The sequence below is a fragment of the Hyalella azteca genome, unplaced genomic scaffold, assembly GCF_000764305.2.
Source record: "Hyalella azteca isolate HAZT.00-mixed unplaced genomic scaffold, Hazt_2.0.2 contig5956, whole genome shotgun sequence".
Classification (NCBI taxonomy): Eukaryota; Metazoa; Arthropoda; class Malacostraca; order Amphipoda; family Hyalellidae; genus Hyalella; species Hyalella azteca.
Window position 1 is genome coordinate 226,164 of NW_025936130.1, and position 24,373 is coordinate 250,536.

Sequence of the window (24,373 nt, forward strand, 5' to 3'; positions counted from 1 at the left end):
GCAGTGATGTATTTATTGTATTTACAAATCAGCAGTGATGTATTTATTGTATTTACAAATCACCAGTGATGTATTTATTGTATTTACAAATCAGCAGTGATGTATTTATTGTATTTACAAATCACCAGTGATGTATTTATTGTATTTACAAAACACCAGTGATGTATTTATTGTATTTACAAATCAGCAGTGATGTATTTATTGTATTTACAAATCAGCAGTGATGTATTTATTGTATTTACAAATCAGCACTGATGTATTTATTGTATTTACAAATTAGCAGTGATTTATTCATTGTATTTACAAAACACCAGTGATGTATTTATTGTATTTACAAATCAGCACTGATGTATTCACATTACGAGTATCAAATCTTGGTACGAAACAGAGGCAGTCGGCGCGAGAAGAGTGAAGCAAGGGTGTTTTTTACCGCGATCTCGGTCATGGTCGGTTATATAGGCAACACGTCACCCACGTACACAATGTTCACTTGATTGCATCTCCACAGTCTCCGAGCTTCTGTATAATTTAAGTGAATTCAAAAAGAATAGCATATGCATTGCATCGCAGAAAAAAAATTAGGAATTAGGCCCTGGAAAAAAATTTTTTAATTAAATTTTTTAAAATTAAAAAATTATGCCCTGGAAAATACCCTTTTCCTTCTAAAATGAAAGGACGAATTTATCTATAATAAAGATATTTACACCAAGATTTAAAGGATTCAATAAAAGTAATGACAACCATTGGAAGAAGGGGCAGAAGATAAACGATGATAAAGAAACGATAGGCTAGTTTTTCAACGGGTACCGAAGCACGAGCTGATTGGTCTACTCGCATGAGGCTGCAGACCGATCGAGAAAGATACTAATTACCGTAATTAGAGTTAAGCTTTGCAACCTTGAGTATATATGAAGCTATGAACGATGAAAAACTTGAAGGCCAGCGTTTCTAACACGCATTACACGCCTGATGTGGACATATTAACAAATTTGCGGTTCTTGATTTAGGATTGTCGCATGAAAATGGTAGAGTCCTTTATCCTATAAATATTTTTGAGTTAAATTGTATTGAAACGAGCGTTCGCGGCGCTGACGCTCGGCGCTGACTATAACTGACGCTCGGCTAATAATGTTCTGCTTTTTAATCAATTTTTAGAGTTTCTTTTGTTAAATTTTCTAAAAGTCATGCCTGGAATTCTAACAACAAACTAGTAGATTCTTTTTGCTTTTCTTTTGGGTCACGGACTGTTCGGCATGATATTCAAGGCTAGGGATTCCCGACCAGCAATCATCATTAAAATGCTGCGAATAATCTGTTGTTCTTGTAGTTGAAAATGCAATACACAATCCTAGTTTGTACGAAAGGAAATGCCTTTTTTAGCGCTCTGAAGGATCTGGCAGGAAAGCTTTCTACTCTCGCCCCTGCACTGACTTGGTCACGGAGATCCCCGCATGCGTGGGCTTGGTGCAGATCTGGTGTGCTTGTTTGAATATTCTTAGTGCCCGTGAACGCTAGCCTGGCCTCGAGCGTTATCACATTCTGGTATAAACTAAGCCAGGAAATGCGTTTTGGAAATACGCTGAATGGAAGAATTTATGTCACTTAATCACATCGCTGTTATCTCTAACAGAAGAAGCGGCGAGAAGCAAGCAACAGCATCGTGCATCAGGTGGCCCAAATGAGGGCGGATGAACGATAACCAAAGGCGGCGATCCATCGTGGCCTGGGACTGCTATGTCCCAAACAAATACTAAGGATACTAAGAAGGTGGTAAAAATGGCATCAGCCTCAGTGTAAGTAAGTAGAATGATCAGTTAAATCATTTTTGGAAAAAGTTGGAAGCAAAATGTGTACATGAACTTCATAAAAAAATTATGTTAGATCATTTAGACTAGTTTTTTTAATATTCTACACAGTTGATTGCTTGGAGAACATTAATCACACGTAAAATTAAATCAGTTTTAATTCATTAGTTACAGTATTAACGATTGCCTATTGTATAAACGCATTCACATTCAGTCAAGTGTGCTAAAGAAAATATCCAAGATGAAGAAATAGTAGTCAGTTCTGCCACCGACTTCAAGGAAGAGGTTTAAGAGAATATTTGAAAGGGACACGTGGGGTTTCCAAGGAATCGCTCTAGGTAGAGACCTTGACCCAGACACAGCCGCTGTAGACGCTACCTATAAGTGCGACCACTGACGCTACCACGATCGTAGGTATAGCTAAGTTTTATCCGTCAGAGGATATGGAGCAAGATCATGAGGTAAGAAAAAACAGCAATTATAGAGGTAAAAATGTGACGAGACTTAGAATAATGGTGGGAATAATAATTAAATTGGTGAAGGTAGATTGTTAGAGAGAACAAAATGTACTTTTGTTTTAAAGGATGAGGTGAGACGAGCATTATTGAAAGTAAGACGAACATTTAAGAAGGAATGTCTAAAATAATTTAATAAGATTGGTTTAAAAAAATGATTTTTATATTTTTAATACAATTTCGCAAAAGGTTATTTGTACTCACCTAGCATAAGGAAGGGTGCAGCCAAGTTAATGCCAATGAAGGTCACGCCGTAGTAGATGAGCACTCCGAAGGCCGTGGAAGTGGCCAAAGCAGCACTGATGATGCCCGCTAAACCGAGGAGTGTTTTGCTTCTAACACAATCCCCCATGCTGACGGTCGCTAGGCAGAATGTCACCATCACGAAGAAGGTTCCGAGGAAATATGGCAACACTGAACGCGTATTTTCTTGGAATTCAAGCTCCGCGGTTCTTGAATTGTGAATGGAAATTTCTAAATTTGGAGCTATCGCGTTAAGTTCTCCGGCCAAGTATTTCTTGAGAAACGCCTTCTCCCATAAATTGGACCTATGAAAATGAGCGATAAATTGAATGGTTAGTGGATAGTTGGGAATTCGAATTAGATTAATTCAAATATATGGGCACTTATAAAAAGATGTTTAACTTTCAATTGAACACGAAACAATTTGGTAGCTAAAAACCAGTATACTTGCATGGGTCGAGGACTCGAGGCCATCCGCCCATTGCGTACAAAAATGCGGCATGGAATTTTTTTTCATCAGAAACTTCTGACAAACCAGTGAGCGTAAAAAGACATATATTAAAAATTGTTCGCACACACGACAAAACTCATACTCACAGTTGATCCATTTCCTTAGTTGATGAAGTTCCCCAGTAATGAAGCTTTACAGCCCTAGCTATCTTAATGGTGTTGTCAGGGTGAAGTTCGATGCCTGCCATGAAACTGGGGAAGACGTAGTTAGCGAAACTAGAAGGGTTCAGCATTACAGGGAATGGGAATTTGAATTTGCCTTGTTTCATTTCAGGAATATGAACTCCTAACTCGAGAAAGTTATTGCCCACGCACTTCCCCGCAATTCTTGCGCACACGTCTTCATACGTGTATGTATTTCCGGCTTCGTCCTGGAATTCGAAGTTTAACGCATAATGGTCAATTGCTTTCAGTTCACTCCAAAGTTCTTCGTCGATCAAATTCGTTTCGTCTTTTGCCATGACACCAAAATGAACGTAGCGACCGTTGCGAATCAACCGAGCTGCGTCAAACATCTTCGAGGTATTTGTTGGGAAGTATTTATCAAGTACGGCTCTTTCTTGCCGGGCTCGTCCATTGCTAGGAGAGAAGAGGTATTCGGGATCGTCTGTCCAACTTATTCTCTGATAGGCAGTCGCGAATATTATAGTGATGAAAAGAGGAACCATAATAAAATAGCCGGTATGATCTGCAATTGCTTCGCCCAGTTTGAAGAATAATCTTGATAATAAAGAGTCGAATCTTTCAAAGAAGAAATTTTTTTTGTTTTCAACGAATTTGGAGTTCGGTAGAAATCGAGTCAGCAGCTTTCCTATGATGCTCATGTTTTCGTGAGTTATCTCTGGGCGTCCGGATCCTCGCCTGCGACGAATAAATGTATTTAATTATATTGTAAGGGGATAAAATATCATGAAAAAAATAATATAAATAAATAATTTTACCTTGTGCTTCCCGTTGTGTATGAAAAATGCACATAAATATTCTTTCTAATCATGAAATTTTATGGTTCTTATATTTATGTTGTATGTATATTATATAACACAAGCAACAAGACATCTCGGTCATCATCTGTGTCATACAACACAGTTTCACACACCAAAAATCCGTTTGAATATTTCAGAATGCTAAGTTGAGGCAAACTATGTTGTAACGTTAAATCTTAAAACATTAGCATCCCCTGTGGCTCTTCAATATTAATTCGCCAATGAATGCGAATGAAGGCACTGTTTTAATGAAATTAATTCAATTTAATTTAATTAATGCAGGCACAGCTTTCGAACAACATCGAGTGGCTCTGCTCTCTTCGACTATTTTCAAGCACACAAATGGTACAAATTTATGGTAAAAATTACAGAAAAAATATAACTAAGCACTCAATGCAGTGAGTGACAGAGCGCGCATTTTCTCGTCGAAGAAAACGTGAAGTCACGGACGGACAGACAGACAGACGGACGGGCATGGTGAGCGCAATAGTGCATTTTTTCCATATATGAGAAAATGCGCTAAAAATACCCAATAACAATTTTCAAGATTTATTATACGTATTTTCATTTTAATTATAATTATTTACATGGTATTCGGATCCCTCGGCGGAGTTGGATGTCGGCATCTTCGTTGGTGTGCAGCGGGCGCTGGTAACGTGTTCGGACTGCGTCGTTCCGAAGTGCCTCCCATTTTATGAGGTTAGGTTCAGTTCGACTACGAGAACAAGATTATTATTTCTTTGGTTTCATGCAGTCTTTCACTTGTAGATTTTATAGATGGTATATAGGTTGATTTTGTCTACAGGCAATACTGAAAAGATTGTATTGTTAACACATGCAGATGTTATTTTATTTTACCACTCGGATTAAATTATCACAAAAACTGTTATTCGTTTTCTAATTGAAGTCTGCCCTTCAATTTAACGATGTGATGCTTGGGCAGATGACCAAAAACTTTAAAAATCCGGATACAAAAGAAGCTACGAACTAAGTGGAAAGAATAGAAATTATATAATATGAAATATTATATAATATGCTATAAATTATATAATATGATAATATAGAATATGATGATAGAAATTATATAATCATATAATATGATAATATAGCAAGCAACTGAATAACTTTTTCCCTCACTAGCTTGTATTTCGATTAGAACATCAAGATCAAAGAACTTAACTGAAATTTACTAAGTATTTTTCTATATCTATACCACTTCTAGTGATCAGAAAACCGAGTCGGGGAAAAGCGAGGATTAATTGAGCCACGTCTGTTAAATGTTAAATTATAAAATGCAAAACTTTTCGAAATGTTTTCTTTTTTGTCAGGAACTAATTCTACAAAATGCAAAACTTTTCGAAATGTTTTCTTTTTTTTTTTTTTGTCAGGAACTAATTCTACAAGTTCTCATTAAACATAGATTATAGACGACGCAATAATAACTTAAATACTGGGAAATGTTATTTTGCTTTAAAATATTCCCATAATCTATTTTTAATATAAGATATTATTAACGTAAAGTTAGTAGGACCTCGAGCTTGGACCTCGAGCTTGTGACCTTCACGAAACGCCCAAGGAGATGCCAGCAACAACAACAGTTCAAGCTTGTTCGCCTGCCGGATACCAAACAACACTGTCAGGTCCAACGCAAATCGGAATTAGCTGCTCCCTTCTTTTAATTTCGTTGTTTCCAACAACGCGGACATATTGCGTTATCAGTTACAAGTCATTATGACAAAGAAAATTAATCGAATTAGACCAACCGGCCCAGCACCGAAGCCGAAAAAAGTATAACTCAGCATCTTTTTCGAGGTTCGAAATTATTTAGTCCTAATCAGACCTAGCACGTAGAGACGTTCCAGTATTTATTCGTGGCCCCTCCAATCCGCAATTATTCAACCTATAAATCGAATCACCAATCGATCGAACGACCCATCGTCTAAATTCTAAAATGACGATGGACCTTGTTTCGTGGCTTTATGACCCGAATCCCTGTTCGTATTCTGAATAATATCAATGAAATTCAACGAGGTTGTAGATGGAACTTCTCAGGAGCGTGGCCGATTTGTCGCAGTATCTTATGAGCTGGCAACAATTTGAGCGCAGGTAAGCCGTAAGAGTATGAAGTGGTGCATCGTTGTAACGTTCATTACATTCTGGGCTATTTCTTTACGTAATTGGTGATTAAAATTTCTTAATGTTTTAAAGAGAATGGGATTGCAGGCCAGTCCTAACTGCGGCAGATGGGTAACCTTGCGGAAATAGACTAGGCGTTGCATTCAGGGCAGATTGGTACGGTGTTCAATATATTTGTTGTCCACAGCTTTGCTCCCCACAGGCCAATAGTCTAGTGTCTCCTAATTTCTTTTGCGATCAAGTACCACATAGAGTGGCCGTACAATCGCCGCGTACCACCCGGTACCAGAAACCGTACCACCACCAATACCATACACATACTAAATACATTTACTACTGCAGGTTGGCAAGGCGTTGTCGAGCTTGATAATTCCTGCATTTTTGAAATTCCTATCCCTACTTTTCCGTAATCTTTAATATATTTATCAATTGCACAATCAAATTAAAATCTTCGAATATCTTCTCTTTATTTACGAACAAAACCGAAATAACTTATAATGTATATCTAAACCCCTACACAAACAAATCTACTCGTTGCTAAATAAATATGAGAATACCTGCATAAAATAACACGATAAAATAACAATCTGCGTTAACTTGCAATTTGTTTCCATATAACCATGTGTTTGGCACTACATATTCCGGAGATGGAAATATAATCACTTAAAGTTATTTCATGGAATGGGAAGTGTTGCTGTGTCACCTGAAAGTAACCTTCGCTGTACGGCTTGATAATCTCTGCGGTAGTCAGAGCGTGAAGGAGACCTACGAATTCTTGACGAACGAAGCAACGAGTCACGTGCGACGTGCGCCCAGTTTAACTTTATATTTTTAAATGGATAATTTTTTAGCGAAACATAGCAGTAAATTTAAATACTGTTGCAGGTAAAATCTCCTTGTCAGACGCATCAAAGCACAATATTACAGCGCACTATGCTCAGAAAAGGAAAAAAACTCTGTAACCGTAACCTTCGTTTTTTTTTCAAATTATATACCTATGATTGCATGCAGCATGATGAATATGTGCGTAACATAATCACGTTCACCAGAGTGTACACGTAAAAATAAATACACGTATTTATTTTAATTAACTAGCACACACAATCTTCTGTACAATCAGTTCAATAATCAACAAGATTTGGAGGGCACTTAGTATTAGTAGTGATAACACACGACCACTCTCCACCACTGCGCGCGCAGCTCTAACCAACATCGGGCACGGGACTACGGGAACGGGATGCCCAGCCGCGAAACTTGCAGCAAAAACTAACCTCGCCGCTCCATCCAGTCCATGCAGTGAGTGAGGGGAAAACCATAGCCCCAAGCAAAATTTGGGTTATTCACATTTTCATGCGCATGCAGTTTCCTCCTGATACACTTCTAATTTATTTTTCCTCTAAGTCGAATTTCATTTTCTGTTGGCATGATGAAAATATCATTAAAAATTTTTACACTTACGGGAGTCAGCTGCCAACTGTATTTGTATTCATGAGTGCCTGAGCAAAGTCTCTAACCTGGCAGGTCATTGAAATGTGTGTGAATGTGAAATTATTGTTTATAATATATTGGTTGGTATGCAGGAACCCAATTGCATTTTCTCTTATTAATGCACAGTGTCATACATCTTCGAGTTAAATTCACTGTAAAAGTGATGCTTCTTTTACCGTAACCTCGGATTTTCTTGATTAAATTACAAAAATTCTAGTAACGTAATGAATATAAATTTCAAATGTATTCGTGAAACCGAACACGTCTAGTTTAACTCATTTTCTATTACTCACTGTTAATGAGTATGGCCTCGCAGTGTACCCATACAGTCGTTTGCGATTTTTCCTAAAGAATTGCGCTTACTTTGAAATTAAAATACCACTGATGGCTTTGGGAGCAGCTGCCACTAAAAGCGGGAGCCTTCTTCATTCAAACAACTGTACCAATCTCTGATAACAAAATTCCATTTGATCTTTAAATTCTTTCGCAGTAACAACATTTTCTGCGCTCGCTGGTGTGAATTGACTCGTGTTTCTATTTTATGATGTTAGCGGCTTGCCGAGTAGTTCGTTAGTTACGATACTTATTGAATTTCGACTGAATCCCAAATCAAATGCGTTTTGCGACATGAATGTCACCTCCCTGTATCGCGAATTACTGAAATATTGATACTTAAATGAAATAAGTAATAGAGCTTATAGTGCTCTCTTGAATCTCCTTATTAAAAAAAGCGGAGAGCGTGTCTCATTAGTTTGAAGCGGAGAAACGGCAGATGGATCATCATGGACCCCAATGCGAGATTTCACAGTTTATGCTTATCATTAATTATGCGCATTGAAAATATTCTAAATTGCTGCAACCATCTCAATAACAATGAGCCTTCAGGCGCACCGCTGTACAGTGCACATTGCATTGCATTGCACATTAACAGCCACCGCAGTACGGGGCCAATTAAGGAGCCTCCGATATTTTCGGAGTTAATAGGAAGTCGCTTATGTTCGTAGCCGCGATGCATCTGCATCCTGCATGAGATGAAGTTAGGTTAGATGCAGCTTATCAAATGAGGGAGCCAGCTGATGTTTATGACATTATCTCTTCGGTTTCTGATGCCAATAATAAAGTCGATTATTTCCAGTTAACGTCAAATCGGGAGGCACGCGTTCGTAGAACGTGCTGAAGATATAATTAAGAGATAATTAATTAGTTGCCCTCTTTAAGGCGGTGGTTTGTAGCTCAACCTTTCATTCTTCTAAACGTCCGATCGTTTTTTCATCTTTTTATTCTTCTATACGTCCCATCGTGTTTCAAAGTTTTTATTTTTCTATACGTCCCATCGTTTTTTTTCAAGCTTTAATCTTCTATAGGTCCCATTGTTTTTCTGCAACACAGCATTGTCAGCAGCTGCATCTCTGAAATACACACTAGGCGCCCCCTGAGCATAAGCATTTTTGGGACAAACAATTTCAAACTTAAATCTCTTTTTAGTCTCCGGTTATTATCAGTATTCATTACGTAGGAGCGAATTATTTCGATTTTCAGCTGGTTGGTTTAACTTCCTGCCATCCCACACGTCATCTTTCGCTCGACATTTTAGCATTTCTTAAAATACGAGGCAATTAAGTATTACGAGGCAGGAACTCAGTATTGTTAAAAGTTTTGTTAACGTTAACAGGTGGAGGCCTTTGCCTTGTTCAAATATGATCATTACCATACAAGTTGGAGAACCACAGCTTTAATGAAATCGCAATGCGTTACGTGTCGTGCTATGCGCACAAGTGTTGCGCAAGGATAGTAGCCGTCATCCTCAAGCTAAGAGATCTGCCGAAAACCGACTGTCAGTGCCCAGCCCACCATGGATTAAACTTTGAAAAGAAAGGGAGATGGCAGGCAGTGCACCGCTCTTGTACCCAAAAATCTCGCATCAGTCTTTTCCATATTTTTCAAACCTTAAAACTGTCATGCAGGACGTCCAGCTTAGTTGCTACACGCTCTGTCTTCAATATCAAACTTGTCATGACATGACATGACAATGACAAACTAAAAAAAAAACAGCGTTTGAACACATCCATGCGACAACATTTCTTCTCGCTTCGAGTCACCGACATGTGGAACAGCCTACCTGATAGCATCGTTGACGCTCCGAGTATGAACATCTTCAAAAACAGACTAGACGAAGCTATGCAGGAGCATATGTTCAGTCTAAAAATGCCAAATTACGGACCAGGCAATAAGTCCAGCAGCTATCTCAATCAATCGTCAGCTATGGAAAGATCGGGTTCCAAAGGCCGGATCCCTTGTGAATCAAGTCACGAAAAGTTCAAGAATCGGCAACAGGCCATGGGCCAGGGCCTATTTCTTCAGCGCCGACACTTCTATTCTATACAAGACTGACGATAAGTTAGAACGTGTCGATGGGGCTTGAGTTTGGGACAGGCGTGCTTGCTTGTATCACATTCTGCGACCTTCGTGGTCAAATTTATAAATTATGAGGTCTTCCAAAGTTACTTGCCGTGCACTGGGCAAGTTTTAGTTAATAATAGATGTGTATTGTATTAACCGCGATAATTTTTGGACTACTTGCCACGTTTAGAGCGGTACTGTGACTACCGTCTGCTTCAGGGGCAAGTAGGGAGGAATAAAAACCGACTAGCTACGTAGTTTTCGTGCACGAGTGAGCAACCAACAGCCACCTTATTGGCTGATCATGAAAATTTTCGGGTTCTTATTACAGAGTAGCGGCTAGCCTGAACCCAACATAGTGTAATTTATTGAATTAAAAAAAATTGTGAATCTTTTTCGCTTCGTCGTTCAGTGATAGAATATTCATCCCAGAAAGTTGAACAGTAATATTTGTTTCCAAAATTATAAATCTATATTATGGGTTAAAAACTCAAGTTTTTAAAAGCCTTTATTTGTCTGTCACAATTCTAATAATAATTAAGGTTAACATTCAACATAGTCATAGCAACCAGTTTCTTACTTCTACTTCTATCAATTTACATTACATTCGTATCAAGACTTCATGAATGATTTGTGAAATTAGTGTGGATAGGTATGCAAAATTGAAATTGTCCACTAACTTGTCTTTTTTTCTGGCCTATAAAAACGCACTTTTTGCCATTAATGGGAAAATACTGCAGCTTTTACTTGTCCGTGCATAAACCTACTCGCCGTTAAAACTAAAGGCGGCGACTTGTAGCCGTCACTATGCAATAACTGCAACAACTTGCCCCGCATACACGCACCTTTAAAATTTTTCTGTCAATCACTTAATCGGGCACTAACCTCCGATGACAAAACATTGAATTAGACCAACCAACATGAGTATCGAATGTAACATTGCCCAACAAACCCATGAAAATATCCTATGGTCATAAAATTAAGGGCACTTGGTTTCGAGCTTCAACGTTTATTCTCCACTGTCCACACAACCTAACCGATAGCATCTATGCCCGGCGAGAACGACGAAGACTCTTCAAACCAAATATGAACCCGAGGTTTCCCCTACAAAATCCTCGAAAAGTTAGTCATAGGGGCAATAACTAAACGACGAGTACACTGACACATCCCATCGTACCAAGTCTAATCGCCTAGCCAATTCGTGAAGAGGCAGATTTCGTGCAACTCTACACGTGAGCTATGCTACCGCGCTCGAATGGAGCTCCATGTGAGCTAGGATTACCTGCAGCACGAATTTGCAACGATTTGCAACCCATCAACAATTAGTTTTAATTAAAGATTTTTAATGATATTGCCAAGATGGTAAAAACAGGTAAAACACTGTGCCGATGAGAGACGTCGTAAGACATGGCGCGAACGTGACCATTGCTTATTCATGGAGCTGCACACAAGGCGCGGGCAGACCAAGGAATGGGCAGACGAAGCTGCGATGGATAAGGAGATTCAGTAAGACATTAAATCCTGAATATAATCTTTATCCACGTCGCATTCTCTGTACAAGTTTCAGCTCATCCAGACTACATGAAAAAGAGCTGCAGTTACATTTATGGTCGCGGAAAAATTACGCCCAAGCCATATTCGGAACCTCTTATTAAAAGCACAATAGACAGGCAAATATGAAAAGTCCAAAACGGCTAAGAGCACTCCATTATTCACGAGTTTATGTACATGAATCTGCATGCTAAGGAGATGATATCCATAGATTACAATTGCTACATAACACAAATAAGCTGTGACAACTATGTGGCAATTTGTTCAATTGGCTTCTTTTTATATACCAAAATGTAATAGGAGCTGGACAGCCGCAACCACCGTCGGTAGAATTAGTTCAAATTAAATTTCAATTCAATCACTCTCCATGCATTAAACGATAAAAAACTAAGAGTTCAAGAACATCGTGAGACGTGAGCGCCATCAATTTGGCTACTAAGAAAAATCAAATGCGTTCAAGTTGCTACGTTACTTCAAAAAACTTTCATGGATAACAACTTAGGACATTATTTACAAGGGAATTTAATGTGAAATACGGAAAGTTGTTTTACAATGGCAAAATATTTCAGTCTGGTGGCAAATTCAGAATTAATACATAGGCCACCGAATCCTAGAGAAACTTCAAAAGTATAATTTTCAAAGCTGGATTCCTTCTTCTGGGTGATTTCGGTCTACAAACGACGACTAAAATTTACCCGGTATTCACAGAATTTAAATGCCAGTCATGTCCTGTCTAAAAATATCTAATAAGTGACCTTACAAGTTAGTTAAATTTATCCATTTACGATATTTCCCGATTTAATTATTACTTTAATTCCAACGAGGGGCGTCACTAAAATCTTCGTTAAAGTCAGCAGGAACTAAAAATCGCGGCACTTAAAACACTACTACCCTTGACAAAACCACAATCTAGTCCAGCGATCGCTCATCGAAGTCCAATGCATCGTCACACAATGTCACAATCTGGAACTTAACTCTTATTAAAATTCCAGTATTCTAGTATCTCGATTTTAAGGTTATACATCACTGAGGTACAAGTGAAAAGCTCCCATTGAAGGTCGCACGGCAGTATTTTTACTTCGATTCCACCCAATCACTTCAAGGAGCCCATGATAGACATGCAACCTATATATGCTATGATACGCAACAAAACATGGGCAAAGCTGCATGAGATATTCGACATGTAGGTACACGCGTGTCTTTAGTTCGCTTCTTCACGTAGTTGAGCAAAAAAAGTAATCCTTAAAGTGAAAGTTTACAAGGCATAGTATCGTGTTCTAAATAATTTAAGAGAAAGCCAGGAAGGAATGGAAAAAATTGTTAACGTTCAGGAAGTACGAGGAAAAGGGAAGCACGACTTTACACGTGGTAAAAGTGGTGGGCAAAAAAAAGAAAATCTTAGCTCTCTTCATATATGGGACGAAAGCTGAACTATAAGTATTGCTAATTCAAGGGTATAAGCTCACTCCACATTCAATGCACAACGATATGAAAAGAATCGCGAAGCCGTGCGCACTTTGTCTGATAGCAGGAAAAATACATTCTCAGGGTGTTCAACTTCGTCGAGCTTCGATCAAAGCGAACCATCGAGTTCAAATGGCCAATTCTCGTGACCACCAAGTCAAATAACCTACATCCGAGTCATCTCCTTACATTATAACTTATTTGGTGTCGGATAACTGAGATTCTATACGTACATTGTAATTCCAACCAACAGATACTCAGCTTGACTTGGATCTCTCCAAGAGCTTCGGGTCACATCACGAGTTACTCTTCAATCGACAGTTTACATGCCAAAATTGATTTTCGAAGTCAGTTCTCACATTTACCAAAATAGTCTGCAAACACAGGTATAAATACATTGCTTAAGTTTATTAATAAGGACGGTAGTTATCACAGGAACATGTCGACATTTATAGCAACTCTAGCGGTTCCTACAGGGCCGTCTTGAGCGTCAGTGCCAGAGAGCGTCGCTATACCCCTCTGAGAATGAAACAACTACCATAAATGATAAAATGTCACTTGCGCATGGTCATTTGCAAAAAAAGGAGAAACTGCCACTGGTATAATAAAAGTGGTAACTGAACTTCGCAGAAACTTGTGAGGTCATTCGCATCACACTGGTACCCTCCAACAGATAATCTTTCCACTTGTCTAAAAGCCTAAATGAATGGAATGGCACACAAGGGCACGTCTGGCAGCTAATTATTTACAATATAACACACGAAGAGGCGTCTTGAAATTTCTCAAGTTTTTGGCACTCATCAGTGGCGCTCACGTGAACGACTTTTGCTATTTCTAGGGACTTCAACACTGCTACGGTAGTTATCAGAGTTGGTTCGTTTATATTCTGAGCTGTTGCGCAGGTCTGAAGTGGCGGCAGTGTTGCTACTACGATAGTTGTCGGCACTGCTACGGTGACGTTCAATCGCACTTTTCCGGGGGTTGTCGGCACTGTGTCTGTGTGGGCGGTAGGGCTCACCGCGATATTGTTCGTTGCGATTTAGTCTGTATCCACGCGCTTCAGATGGGTTGTATCGAGCGCTCTGCCATCTAGGATTCCGTTCTGGTTGATGATTGTCCCATTCATCAAAGTAGTCTCCACGACGTTCAAATGCCCTCCTTCTCTCTGCTTCAAAACTGTCGCTAATATAGCCATTGTTTTGGTAAGCTTCGTGACCCGGGTCCCTTATTTTCCTGCTGTCAGCAATGGTCGGGAGGGCACTTGTTTTACGACCAACTCCCTGACGCAGGCTGCTTTCACTGCTCTCTTCGCCTGAAGTGCCAAGACCCAAGTCCCTCTCAAGACTTCCACTCTCTTCCTTAACCAAGCCACCGCTAGCAGCAGGTCCAAGATATGCGTTGTTCTTGTAGCAGCTAACAGGCGGGGATGTGACGATTTTTTGGCTAGGATGATTTCCGAAACTTTTAGGCCTTGGGATCTGGAGCTGTTTGTCTGTGGACAATTGCAGGTGTGGTGGCAAGTGGTTGGGGCTAATAGGCAAGGCTGGGTGCACTGGCATCGATCCAATGCCATTGTGCATAATGAAACCTCCGTTTTCGTAATACATGGGATGAGAAACGACAGCATCTTTCTTTTTATTCTTTGAAAAGGAGCCGGGTCCTAAAAGCGACAGCAGAACTGGGAGAAGAAAAAGACCGTGAATGGCTCCGAAGAAAATAACTAGAAAAACGGTCTTGAAGAAGGTGATGAAGATGTAAGACGGCGCCAATACCAAAGCCATGATTCCGAGGATTGTCGACAATCCGCCTTGTACGATGGGCAGTCCTAATGAATATAGACATTCCTTCACTCTCTCATCAGGCGTATCCACTTTAGCAGCCAGATACGCGTAAGAAATGTGAGCAGAGAAGTCCACGCTGAAGCCGATGCACATAATCAGTTGTATCATAGATATGGAGTCAAGGTTGACGCCCCACAGGGTCATATATCCTACGACGCCTATTTCAATGGATATGATGGAGAAGGCAACCCACAGCGAGCAGAGGGGATTCGGAATGAATATGAGTGAAACTACCATCATTATAGCTGCTGCCAGAGATATGGTTTGTATGCTGGTACTGCGCACCAGCGTGAACTGTAAAAAAAAAAGATGAAAAAATCCGTTAATGGTGTGACAAAACAGTCAGGAAAATTGTAGAAATGTACAAAAGTAAGATGACATATTAAAGAAGATGATGTACTGCATTATGAGGAAACCTAAAAACAAAACCAGCCTGGTCCAAGCAGATGAATTGAATATTGGCAACAGAACCCTCAGTCGTTGACATCCAGGAGTCAACATTTACACGACTGCAGATATGTACAATAAATTCAGCTCCGGGAATGCATAAAGAAAACCCAAAACTAGACTTGCCCCGTATCGACTATTTATGAGAATTGTATCATAAGAAATGCTGAACGCACATGAATGAACTCGCAAAAAGCAAAGAAAATCGAGACCAAAAATTTACGGATAATCTTACCTGATCGAAGAAGATGAAGAAGGGATGGAAGACCGTGACGTTCAGACTAGACTCATCGGCTAGCTTACGAAGATCTTCCATAAGCTGACGATCTTTAAGTGCGTCCGTGACTTCGAAGGCCTGTACGACGAATCTTGAAGCAATGATGCGAGTTTCGTCCTCGTTCAAAGCCACGTCAAGTGCGTACATGTTCGCCGATCCAGACAAATAGTACTGCCGGTACACAAGTTAATGAGATTTTCGACAGTGCATGTGCAGTATCAAATAATAATTTCAAACGCGTGCAATGTTCAAGCTGTCGGAATTAAAAAAGTGATCATATCCCACGCTATGTTCTAGCCATCAATGTAACAATAATAACATACGTTTAAAAAGAACCTTACAAAGACCACACTTCTACAGAGGCTGGTGTCTCTGATGTAACACATGTACAATGAATTTCCTATTTTCTTTTTAAATATTAAAAAATCATTTTTAATATTTTTTCAGCCAATTGATTCACGCGTTGTCTCCCACTATACGTAAGCGTGCAAAATTTCAGATCGATCGTACAGGTAGAAGAGTGTTAAATGTCGATTATAAGATTTGAAACAGATAGACAAACAGCAAGAATTGAAGTTAAATAGAAGTGTGATAATAAAAAGTGAATCGAAAATGAATGTTGGCAATTAAAGAAGGTTAGTCGCATGTCAAGCAGCGATTAAACTTTGTGTCATTGCGGTCTCACTTCTTTGAGGTTCTGTATCAAGGAAACTTCGTCTGTGTTGTTGATGCCGAGGTACTCGCCGTTCCTCTCCATGAAGGATCTCCACGACCGTAGCCAGGATACGGTGTACAAAGGGTCACCAATATTGGGTAGCGCCTCTACTTTTTCCAAGAACCCCAATATGGCGTCGGCCGTAGCGTTGTCGTGGTATTCGTAGTCGCCAGCGAAAATAATCTGTTAAATATACAACAAATTATCATGTACGAAACATACTGGAAAAAAAGATAGAACACATCACGCGGTGGAACTAAATTCAAATCAACTCCAAGTACGGAGAGTAAAATTCATTTCCATTATCCATATTTTCATAAATTTGAACAACTTTTTACACATAACAAGGCAAGTAATTATCCAACTACTACATTATAGAGCAAGACACTTCAATATTAAAGTTCGGTTTTTAGTCTAGAAGGAGGTGAGCAGTAAAATAAAGGCATTCTCATAGAATTGGCATTAAAAACAGACCTGAATCCTGTAAGGAAATGCCCTGAAGTAAGTATCTTCGAGGTCATAGTACTGGACGGAGTAGGAGTCGTAACGTGACAGCTTTCTTCTCTCCAGTCCCTCGGTGACCATCGTGCAACCCCAGATGGCCACGGATAAGTAGCCCAAGAAGATCAACACGACAAGGGCTGTAGTAAAAGAACTTTAATTGAAGAAAAATGACCAAGACAAACGAAACATTACAATAAAAGGCTCAGGCATTACGAGATATTCCGGAGAAATACAATGTGGAACAGGGCTAACTGGTGCTCATTTTTTTCAATCCGAAAAAACTACAAGTCTACTATATACCTATTCTTCACGTGCCAGAAAGTAGCGGCCTCTTCTAAAATTATGGAATCAATTTTGTAGTGTTAATTTTTATTTGTATCAGTTAACATAATTAACTGGAGAATATCACCTTACAAAAACAGGGCACGTGATTTGTCTAAACGGCTCGAGGGGAGTAAAAAGAATACACGAGAATCCTTTTTTTTTTCTCACTATAGCAGTTAAAACCATGAAAAAGGCTACTGTATTCTATTGTTATACCATATGTATAACCATAGAATAGCTGTATTCTATGGTTATGGTACAAAGAAGAGGAGACATCAGCAACAGCTAATTACCATCATGGTGGTTACCAATATACAACGTAACGCGTTTGATTTGTAGGTACCTTTAACGGCAGGGATGTTGAGAAAGACTGCCACGTAGTCCCTGAAGAGCACCATGATGGCGTGTCGCTTGTTGTCCTCAGGATTGTAAGGGTCCGTTTTGCTGATTCCACCAGAGCAGCACGCGCGGTAGCAGCAGTCTTCATCCTCTGCAAAAAAGGTTGCATGTACATCAGCTTAGTACGTTTAAAATGTAGTTTTGATTCGAGATAATTGTGATTAGCACCGCCATAGGTATCGAACGATGCTTTCCAAGCTCATTCAGCGATTGTACAAAACTTTAGTTCAAACGCACAGGTTTTTTTAAATAATTGGTTCCAATGCACAAAGCAAGGTTCATGGTAACCCTGATACCAAAAATTGGAACCTAATAAATAATTTGCCGGGCTTTCTATCCAAGATAAAGTGTTAATGATTGGACCATTCAGGGCTGAACAAAATTTAGTGGAACAAGCAACTGTCGTTCAGTTTAACTCCCTTCATGAGCTTCTTTCCAGAAGTTCTGTCATTAAGCCCTCTACCGCCGTATGTCAATCTCCATGTACACATGTTTCAACTTGAATTGTACCTAAACTATCGAGTGTAGCAACCAAGACGTTTGAACGCAACAGAGAACATTTTTAAGTTGTCGTACGTGGCGGCAACCATCAGTGCAAGTCATTTTGCGCTCACTAGAACGTATCATTTTTTGGAAGTAGGATTGTGACAATATTGCTCCGGTTACTCATGTCAGGCGGTATAGGGTTAAGCTCCAATAATTTCATGAGAACGATATTTTAGCCCTCTTATGACAAAAACCTCAGAGTTAGAAGCAATGTAAAGGAGCCTTGCGGACGCTTGAGATTCCTTTAAAGGGTGAAGATCATTCTAAAAATTCTGAATATTTTTAGTTACTCATGAGCGGTCGACTTCATGTTGACTTACTTGACTCTGACACGGGCTTGACGGGAATGCAGGCGAGGTTGTGTAGTTGCTTCTGCTCAGCGTAACCCGATAAAGCCAACAGCGCCCCGAAGAGGGTGATGTGCCACAGGTAGGTCATCAGCACAGCGGTGCCTGCAGTAAAGAATATAATAGAAGTGTCGGCGTTGAAGAAATAGACCCATGGCCTGTTGCCGATTCTTGGACTTTTCGTGACTAGATTCACAAGGGATACGGCCTTTGGAACCCGATCTTTCCATAACTCACAGGCATCACTGAGTGGCAAATATTTAATCTTACCGGTTAATTCAAATACACAGCTCATTTCATTTGTTTAAATTGGCTCACTATTTCCTCCACTACAGCAGTTTATTGTTGCTTGAAATTATTTGTCGTAAAAATTGAAATACTAAATCACCTGAGAGCATATCTCTTGCTATTTAAACCGCACGTGCTGCTACTGCTGCAGCAGCAACAGAAATCTGATAACAATTCCTTCGGTTTTCCTACACGCTATAGAACGGTGGAATTAGAACCTATCTAAAATATGGAAATAAGGCTGTTAATGCTTGAAAATACAAAGCCTGACATAGAGACTTGATGACCGTAACGCTGCTAACGATGGAGGTCACTGGGAACTAGTCTGATCATCCATGCTAGTCAAACGAACTGACGCATTCTTGAGTTCATCTCCTATTGGATAATGTAAGGCGATCCGCATCTATCTAACGAACCAAGCCCAGAACGATATCGGTAACTAGTGAAAAAGTGTCGACAAAATCTATGACGGGTTTCACTGCAACTTCCATCTGAAAGCTTAACATTTTTAAGTTGACCCTGAGCCTTTTCAATGGTAATCATATTGCGGAATTTCGACTGAGATGGCATTTCGAGATAGTTTCCTTTTCTGGGATTTCTTATACCGAAAATCATTGTTAGTACACAAATTGACGATTACCGATTATCATTATCCAATATATTATTACGAATTTTCAGGAGAATATTGGAATAGAAAATGACGCACTGAACAATCCCCGCGTGTTCAAAACAGGTTTATTGGATCAGAGTTTCGGTTGAACTGGGCCCTAATTACTAACCAAGGATTCACTGGACGTAATAATGGTACAAAGTGTTCGAGGAGAGTCACGGTTTAGAATATTTTTGCATTGTACATTCACAGTTTATATAAAAACACTTCAACATGGCAACTTTTCTAGTATTTATCCTACAAACAAGAGCCATTTCTCACCGGTATAAATGCAGAAAATTTGAACGGAGGGGAACGGTGTAATGGCGCCGATAATGAAGAAGATCATGACTGTGATGGCGGCAACTTCAACCTGGCAACTTTACTAGCATGTATTCACTACAAATAAAAGCCAATTCTCACCGGTATAAATGCAGAAAATTTGAACGGAGGGGAAAGGTGTGATGGCGCCGATGAAGAAGGAGATCATGTCTGTGATGGAGGTAATGGTGATGGACACCGCGGCGTCGGCGAAGGTGTGGGCCAGGCGTTCAGGAACCGGGTCCTGGATGCGGGAGCGTCTCCAAGAAGCGAGCATCACGAACGTGTCGTCAATGCCGATACCTGCGTATTATTATTATTGTTATTATTATTATTATTCTACCAGGCACTTATCGTGGCGTCTGGTTCAAACGAATTTCGAGGGCAGGTCACGCAATAAGATTAATATCAAGCGAAAAATAAATAGACATAAGAAAGGATGGGAACGGATAAAATGACAACACTAGATTCAAAGCACCAAAGATCTTAGTACAGTGGCAAGTAATCCTGGGACTTTTGCAAACACGTATTACGTAGTCATGATAATTCTCACATGAAAACAGAAACTGCAAACCAGCTATATCAGAAACAATGGAGTCTGCTATTGCTCTCAAATATCAAGAAAAAAAAACTCAAATATGAACAATTTTCATTGCGTAACGGTGATACAAACGATGAATATCTATCTAATCAGAAAACACGGCGCCAAACTATGGATAAAAGTATCTACTGAACAAACGGTAATACATACTATGAAACTATACTTTCCAACACAATTTTCCATGTACTAGAAAAATATATTTACCGATAATCTTTCTTCATACACAGTAAATAGGAATGCCATTATGTTCGAACTTGAATGTTTGTTAGAAGAGTAGAAATACTTATTGTATTTGAAATAATATCAACCGGTGGCTTGTGTTGTGATCAAAGGCGAGCTGATGTCAATACTATTCTTCTGATTACGTTCAGAGCCAATACTTCACTAAAAAATATCTTTGCAAGTGCAATTCTATTCTCCAAATGCTTAGAAAGAAATTTTATACTCCAGTTACAAGTTCCGCAATGGGACGGCAGTACATCTACCAGAAGGTAATCCACGCGAACAGTAGTGACGTAATGATGTACGGTGATTACACAGTGGCAACGCATGGTGGCAACGTAATGGCAACGAAGGGGAAAGTGCGAGTGAAACTTTCCTTCCAGTCATTTACGGTGTTCGGAAATGACCATAGAGCTGGAATTTAACGTTCTTCATTATTAGCAGAGTATGCTTCTAACTTCCTTGTCAGTTGGAAATGATAGAGTTAAAGATTGACGTCAAAAAAATATGAGATATATACCGAACTGAGAATATTCAATATTGGTTATCAAGCGTATGATATTCTATCTAAATATTTCGAATTTCCCTCAGATTCAGCGTCCACTTAGAGGAATGACGATGTTACCCTATTGCCTAGGTCAGTCGAAGCAAGCTTCTTATCTGTGTAATCGACACGAGACAAATGACTGCATGGAAGGTCAATTAGAATCTACTTTCTGTAGAGTTGAGATCGCGGTTGGTAACAACGAAGGATCTAACTGAAAAAGAGGGACGTTCAAATGAAACGCACCATTGTCTGTACAACCCATTCTTACTTATTTCGAAGTTATGTGCAGTTAAGTACCAAAATGTACTTTTCACGAAAAAATTTTCAAGAATAATACTTTGATGAAGAATCAAGTTTCTCAATCGGATTTAGAATACAATGAAGTTGTACAGAAAATTGGAAGTACTCTCTCCAAGTACATGCTTTGTAAGGCAATTAGAGAAAGTTCCATTGAGTAAGTGGAACACATGTACAACCTAAAGTTGTTGCGCAACAGGTCCGGTGTGTGTACTATAACGGAGACGTCGATGTCACAAATGAAGATTAATAAAGATCAATCCATTCATTAGTGAACGAAATTAAATAAATCTGGAATATAATGTGGCATCTTAAGGTATTCCGAGTTAAATCACTAGGTGGCTAGCCCGACGTTTTCAAAATTGAGGAGCCGCAATTTTAATTCAATAAATAATTTTTCAAGCTAAATTACATCAGTGTCAAAATACGTTCCGGCCCACATTCAGTTAGTCCTATTCAAATCAGAGTTATAACTTGGAAGAAAAGTCTTCCCTCATTCTATGATAAAATTTACAAGTTTCCATCTTAAAAATATTATTTTATCCTGTTTGGTAACGCTTCAAGATTCCATAGATAAAAATACAATTTCCTTACAACGGCCGACTTCAAATATCAACGCAAATAAAACTTTTCACATATGTAAGGTCGACAAAAAAGTCATCTGGTTCAACGGAGAAGTAAATTGGCAATAAAATCTCCTAACGACAAGGTTTCCAAACTTTTTCACTTTTTTGTATCAGTTCACGAGTTCATTGGTTAAAATAACCATTTTGAATGTGTCACAGTATATGTGCTCTATCGAGAAGAATGAATAAAACAAATAACAATACGAATAAACCATTTTCATTCGTATTATATTTGAAAAGAGGAAGTTAGAAAGAATTTCTTCATCAAACGAGAGGTCAAATTTTCAATTTCAGTTGAAAGACGTGGGTAGAATATTTTGGGTTCGAACTCAGCAATTACGGGGAGTCTTCATTGAATGCCGACGATATTCGATCAAGGGAAAATAATGTACCAGTCGACAAAAACCAAAATCTACAAACAGATATAACTCTGAAAGCACTAGTGTATGGTTTGCATAAAGTTAAATTAAATAAATCTAACTTCTCAGTAATCCACACTGGATGATAACTCAGTTCCCAATTCAACGTTCAACTACTAGCAATTTTCAGGTGTGGTTATCTGGCCATGCCGGAAAAAAATTAGACCAGTTCAGCTGCAGTAATAACCTTGGCTAGAGGTTTACGTGACTACAAGCATGCACAACCTTTGGTTGAGAATGTTGAAAAAAATTGAACTCCTATAGATCAATATTTGCGCATTTTTTTAAACAAAAATCACTAATCATTTATACGAAGGCATATATTGGGAAGCTGCATCGCCAGTTAACTTATTTCAAGTCTTCAAAAATTAGGTATAAGAATAGCTTTATCTTACGTAACCGTACGAATGCATGCAAATATAATACAAGAGCAACTTAATGGCTTTTTTAAGAGTTTGAACACAAGTATGGAGGACATTTATTTCCATACGTTCTGAGGTCCGCATAGTTTAAGAACGGCGTGACTTTCGTGAATATTACGAGTTTTCGCTCAAGTTCAAGATTACAAGGCGCGTTTCCAAGCTATACTACTAATGCGTACCATGCAATATACATTTCCAATTTATTCTTGCAGATAATTTCGAGAATTCGCCGGTGTAAATCAAACAATGATCAACTTATTCGTAATTTTCGCTATGTCGAGACGCAAGAGTTACGTAACAGTACGATATAACCTCATACCTTCTGTGGAGCGCATCGGAAAAGCTTTTTCCCCAGGTTCGCGCTTCACGTATTCCGGACATCCGGGGATCATCGCGCAGAATACTCCGCAGCTGATGCCATTTTCCATTCCGCACTTGGCGTGCGAAATGGATGTTAATTTTCGTTATTAATTTTCGACCTCTAGACTTCACATTTCCCAGCCTCGTTTCCTTGACTTCACTTTTTTTGTGCAAATGATAGGTTTTATCTTTTCGCTGAATGAATGCATTTCATTATTTACATTTGTCGACAGATAAGTTGGTTTCGTTAGTCTATGTCCTCGAAACTCAGTTTGTGTTCATCAGTCATCAAAAGACCGGTTCTCGAAAAACCGAAGGGGGCAAACCAAAATAAATTTATACATGCAGAAAATAAACCTTGGTGGTCAAGTGAAGGTCTAACCACACGCAATCCAAGGTTGGGGTTTGAGTGCATCTGATTTGGGACAATAAATTCAGCCAAATATATGTTCTAGGAAAAAAACACAGCACATGTTAACATTTATATGCGTCACAAGTAACAAAATAACCGCGTACGGGCGTGGGTTTAGCGAGAAAAAACACAAGCTGATTAACTAGGAAATTTAAGCCGAGATAAACTCGGGCAGATATTTTCGCAAGTCGAATGAAGCCGGGCGGGCAAAGAGAAAATATTTATTTTCAGGCCAATACTATTATTTTTTGTCCTTATTCAAGATGGACCTGACATCTAGTTTAATTCTCAGTCCGACAAGACGCACGAGGGGGATGAAAATTTAATACAAAACTGATTACGTGTAGGAAGAAGGTAGCACATGCTAATGAAGCACGATATTTTAGGAACCAAACTGAAAAATTCGACAGCCACTGTTTTAAGAATACCCACATGGAAACAAAGTCGCCGTGATAGTAGCAAAGAAAGGTCATCTTCATTTAGTACGCTAAAATTTGATTGATTAAAACAACTGAGATTTAACACTATTGAAAAGTAAAGTGGACGATTTTTTTCGAAGTTTTCTCATGATGCTTAATAACTCAGGAGCCAATAAAAAGTTAGAAAATACATCTCTCCTCTTTAGCAATAAATGCAATGAAAAAAATCCACGTTCGCATATCAACAAGTATAAAGGTTACTGCTAGGCATGTCGTTGCCGATGAACCCTACTTG

The 24,373-nt window shown here is 39.1% G+C and overlaps 2 protein-coding genes across 5 annotated transcripts in view; both read right to left on the minus strand.

Annotated features, from left to right (window-relative positions):
• Nucleotides 1–5,038, minus strand: part of LOC108671165 (patched domain-containing protein 3) — a 17,309-nt gene extending 12,271 nt beyond the window's left edge. The window contains exons 1-3 of the mRNA XM_047880704.1: nucleotides 4,644–5,038; nucleotides 3,161–3,934; nucleotides 2,525–2,868 (exon numbers count right to left, since the gene is read on the minus strand). Coding sequence (XP_047736660.1) covers nucleotides 2,525–2,868; nucleotides 3,161–3,934; nucleotides 4,644–4,747 — 1,222 coding nt within the window. The 5' untranslated portion in view covers nucleotides 4,748–5,038. The remainder of the gene's footprint in view (nucleotides 1–2,524; nucleotides 2,869–3,160; nucleotides 3,935–4,643) is intronic.
• A 6,552-nt stretch (nucleotides 5,039–11,590) lies between these two features.
• Nucleotides 11,591–24,373, minus strand: part of LOC108671169 (patched domain-containing protein 3) — a 72,095-nt gene continuing 59,312 nt past the window's right edge. For all 4 annotated transcript variants that reach the window (XM_018158662.2, XM_018158660.2, XM_018158658.2 and 1 more), the window contains 7 exons: nucleotides 19,856–20,056; nucleotides 18,469–18,600; nucleotides 17,547–17,693; nucleotides 16,850–17,016; nucleotides 16,346–16,558; nucleotides 15,619–15,831; nucleotides 11,591–15,230 (listed from right to left, as the gene is read on the minus strand). In XM_018158662.2, coding sequence (XP_018014151.1) covers nucleotides 13,896–15,230; nucleotides 15,619–15,831; nucleotides 16,346–16,558; nucleotides 16,850–17,016; nucleotides 17,547–17,693; nucleotides 18,469–18,600; nucleotides 19,856–20,056 — 2,408 coding nt within the window. In that variant the 3' untranslated portion in view covers nucleotides 11,591–13,895. The remainder of the gene's footprint in view (nucleotides 15,231–15,618; nucleotides 15,832–16,345; nucleotides 16,559–16,849; nucleotides 17,017–17,546; nucleotides 17,694–18,468; nucleotides 18,601–19,855; nucleotides 20,057–24,373) is intronic.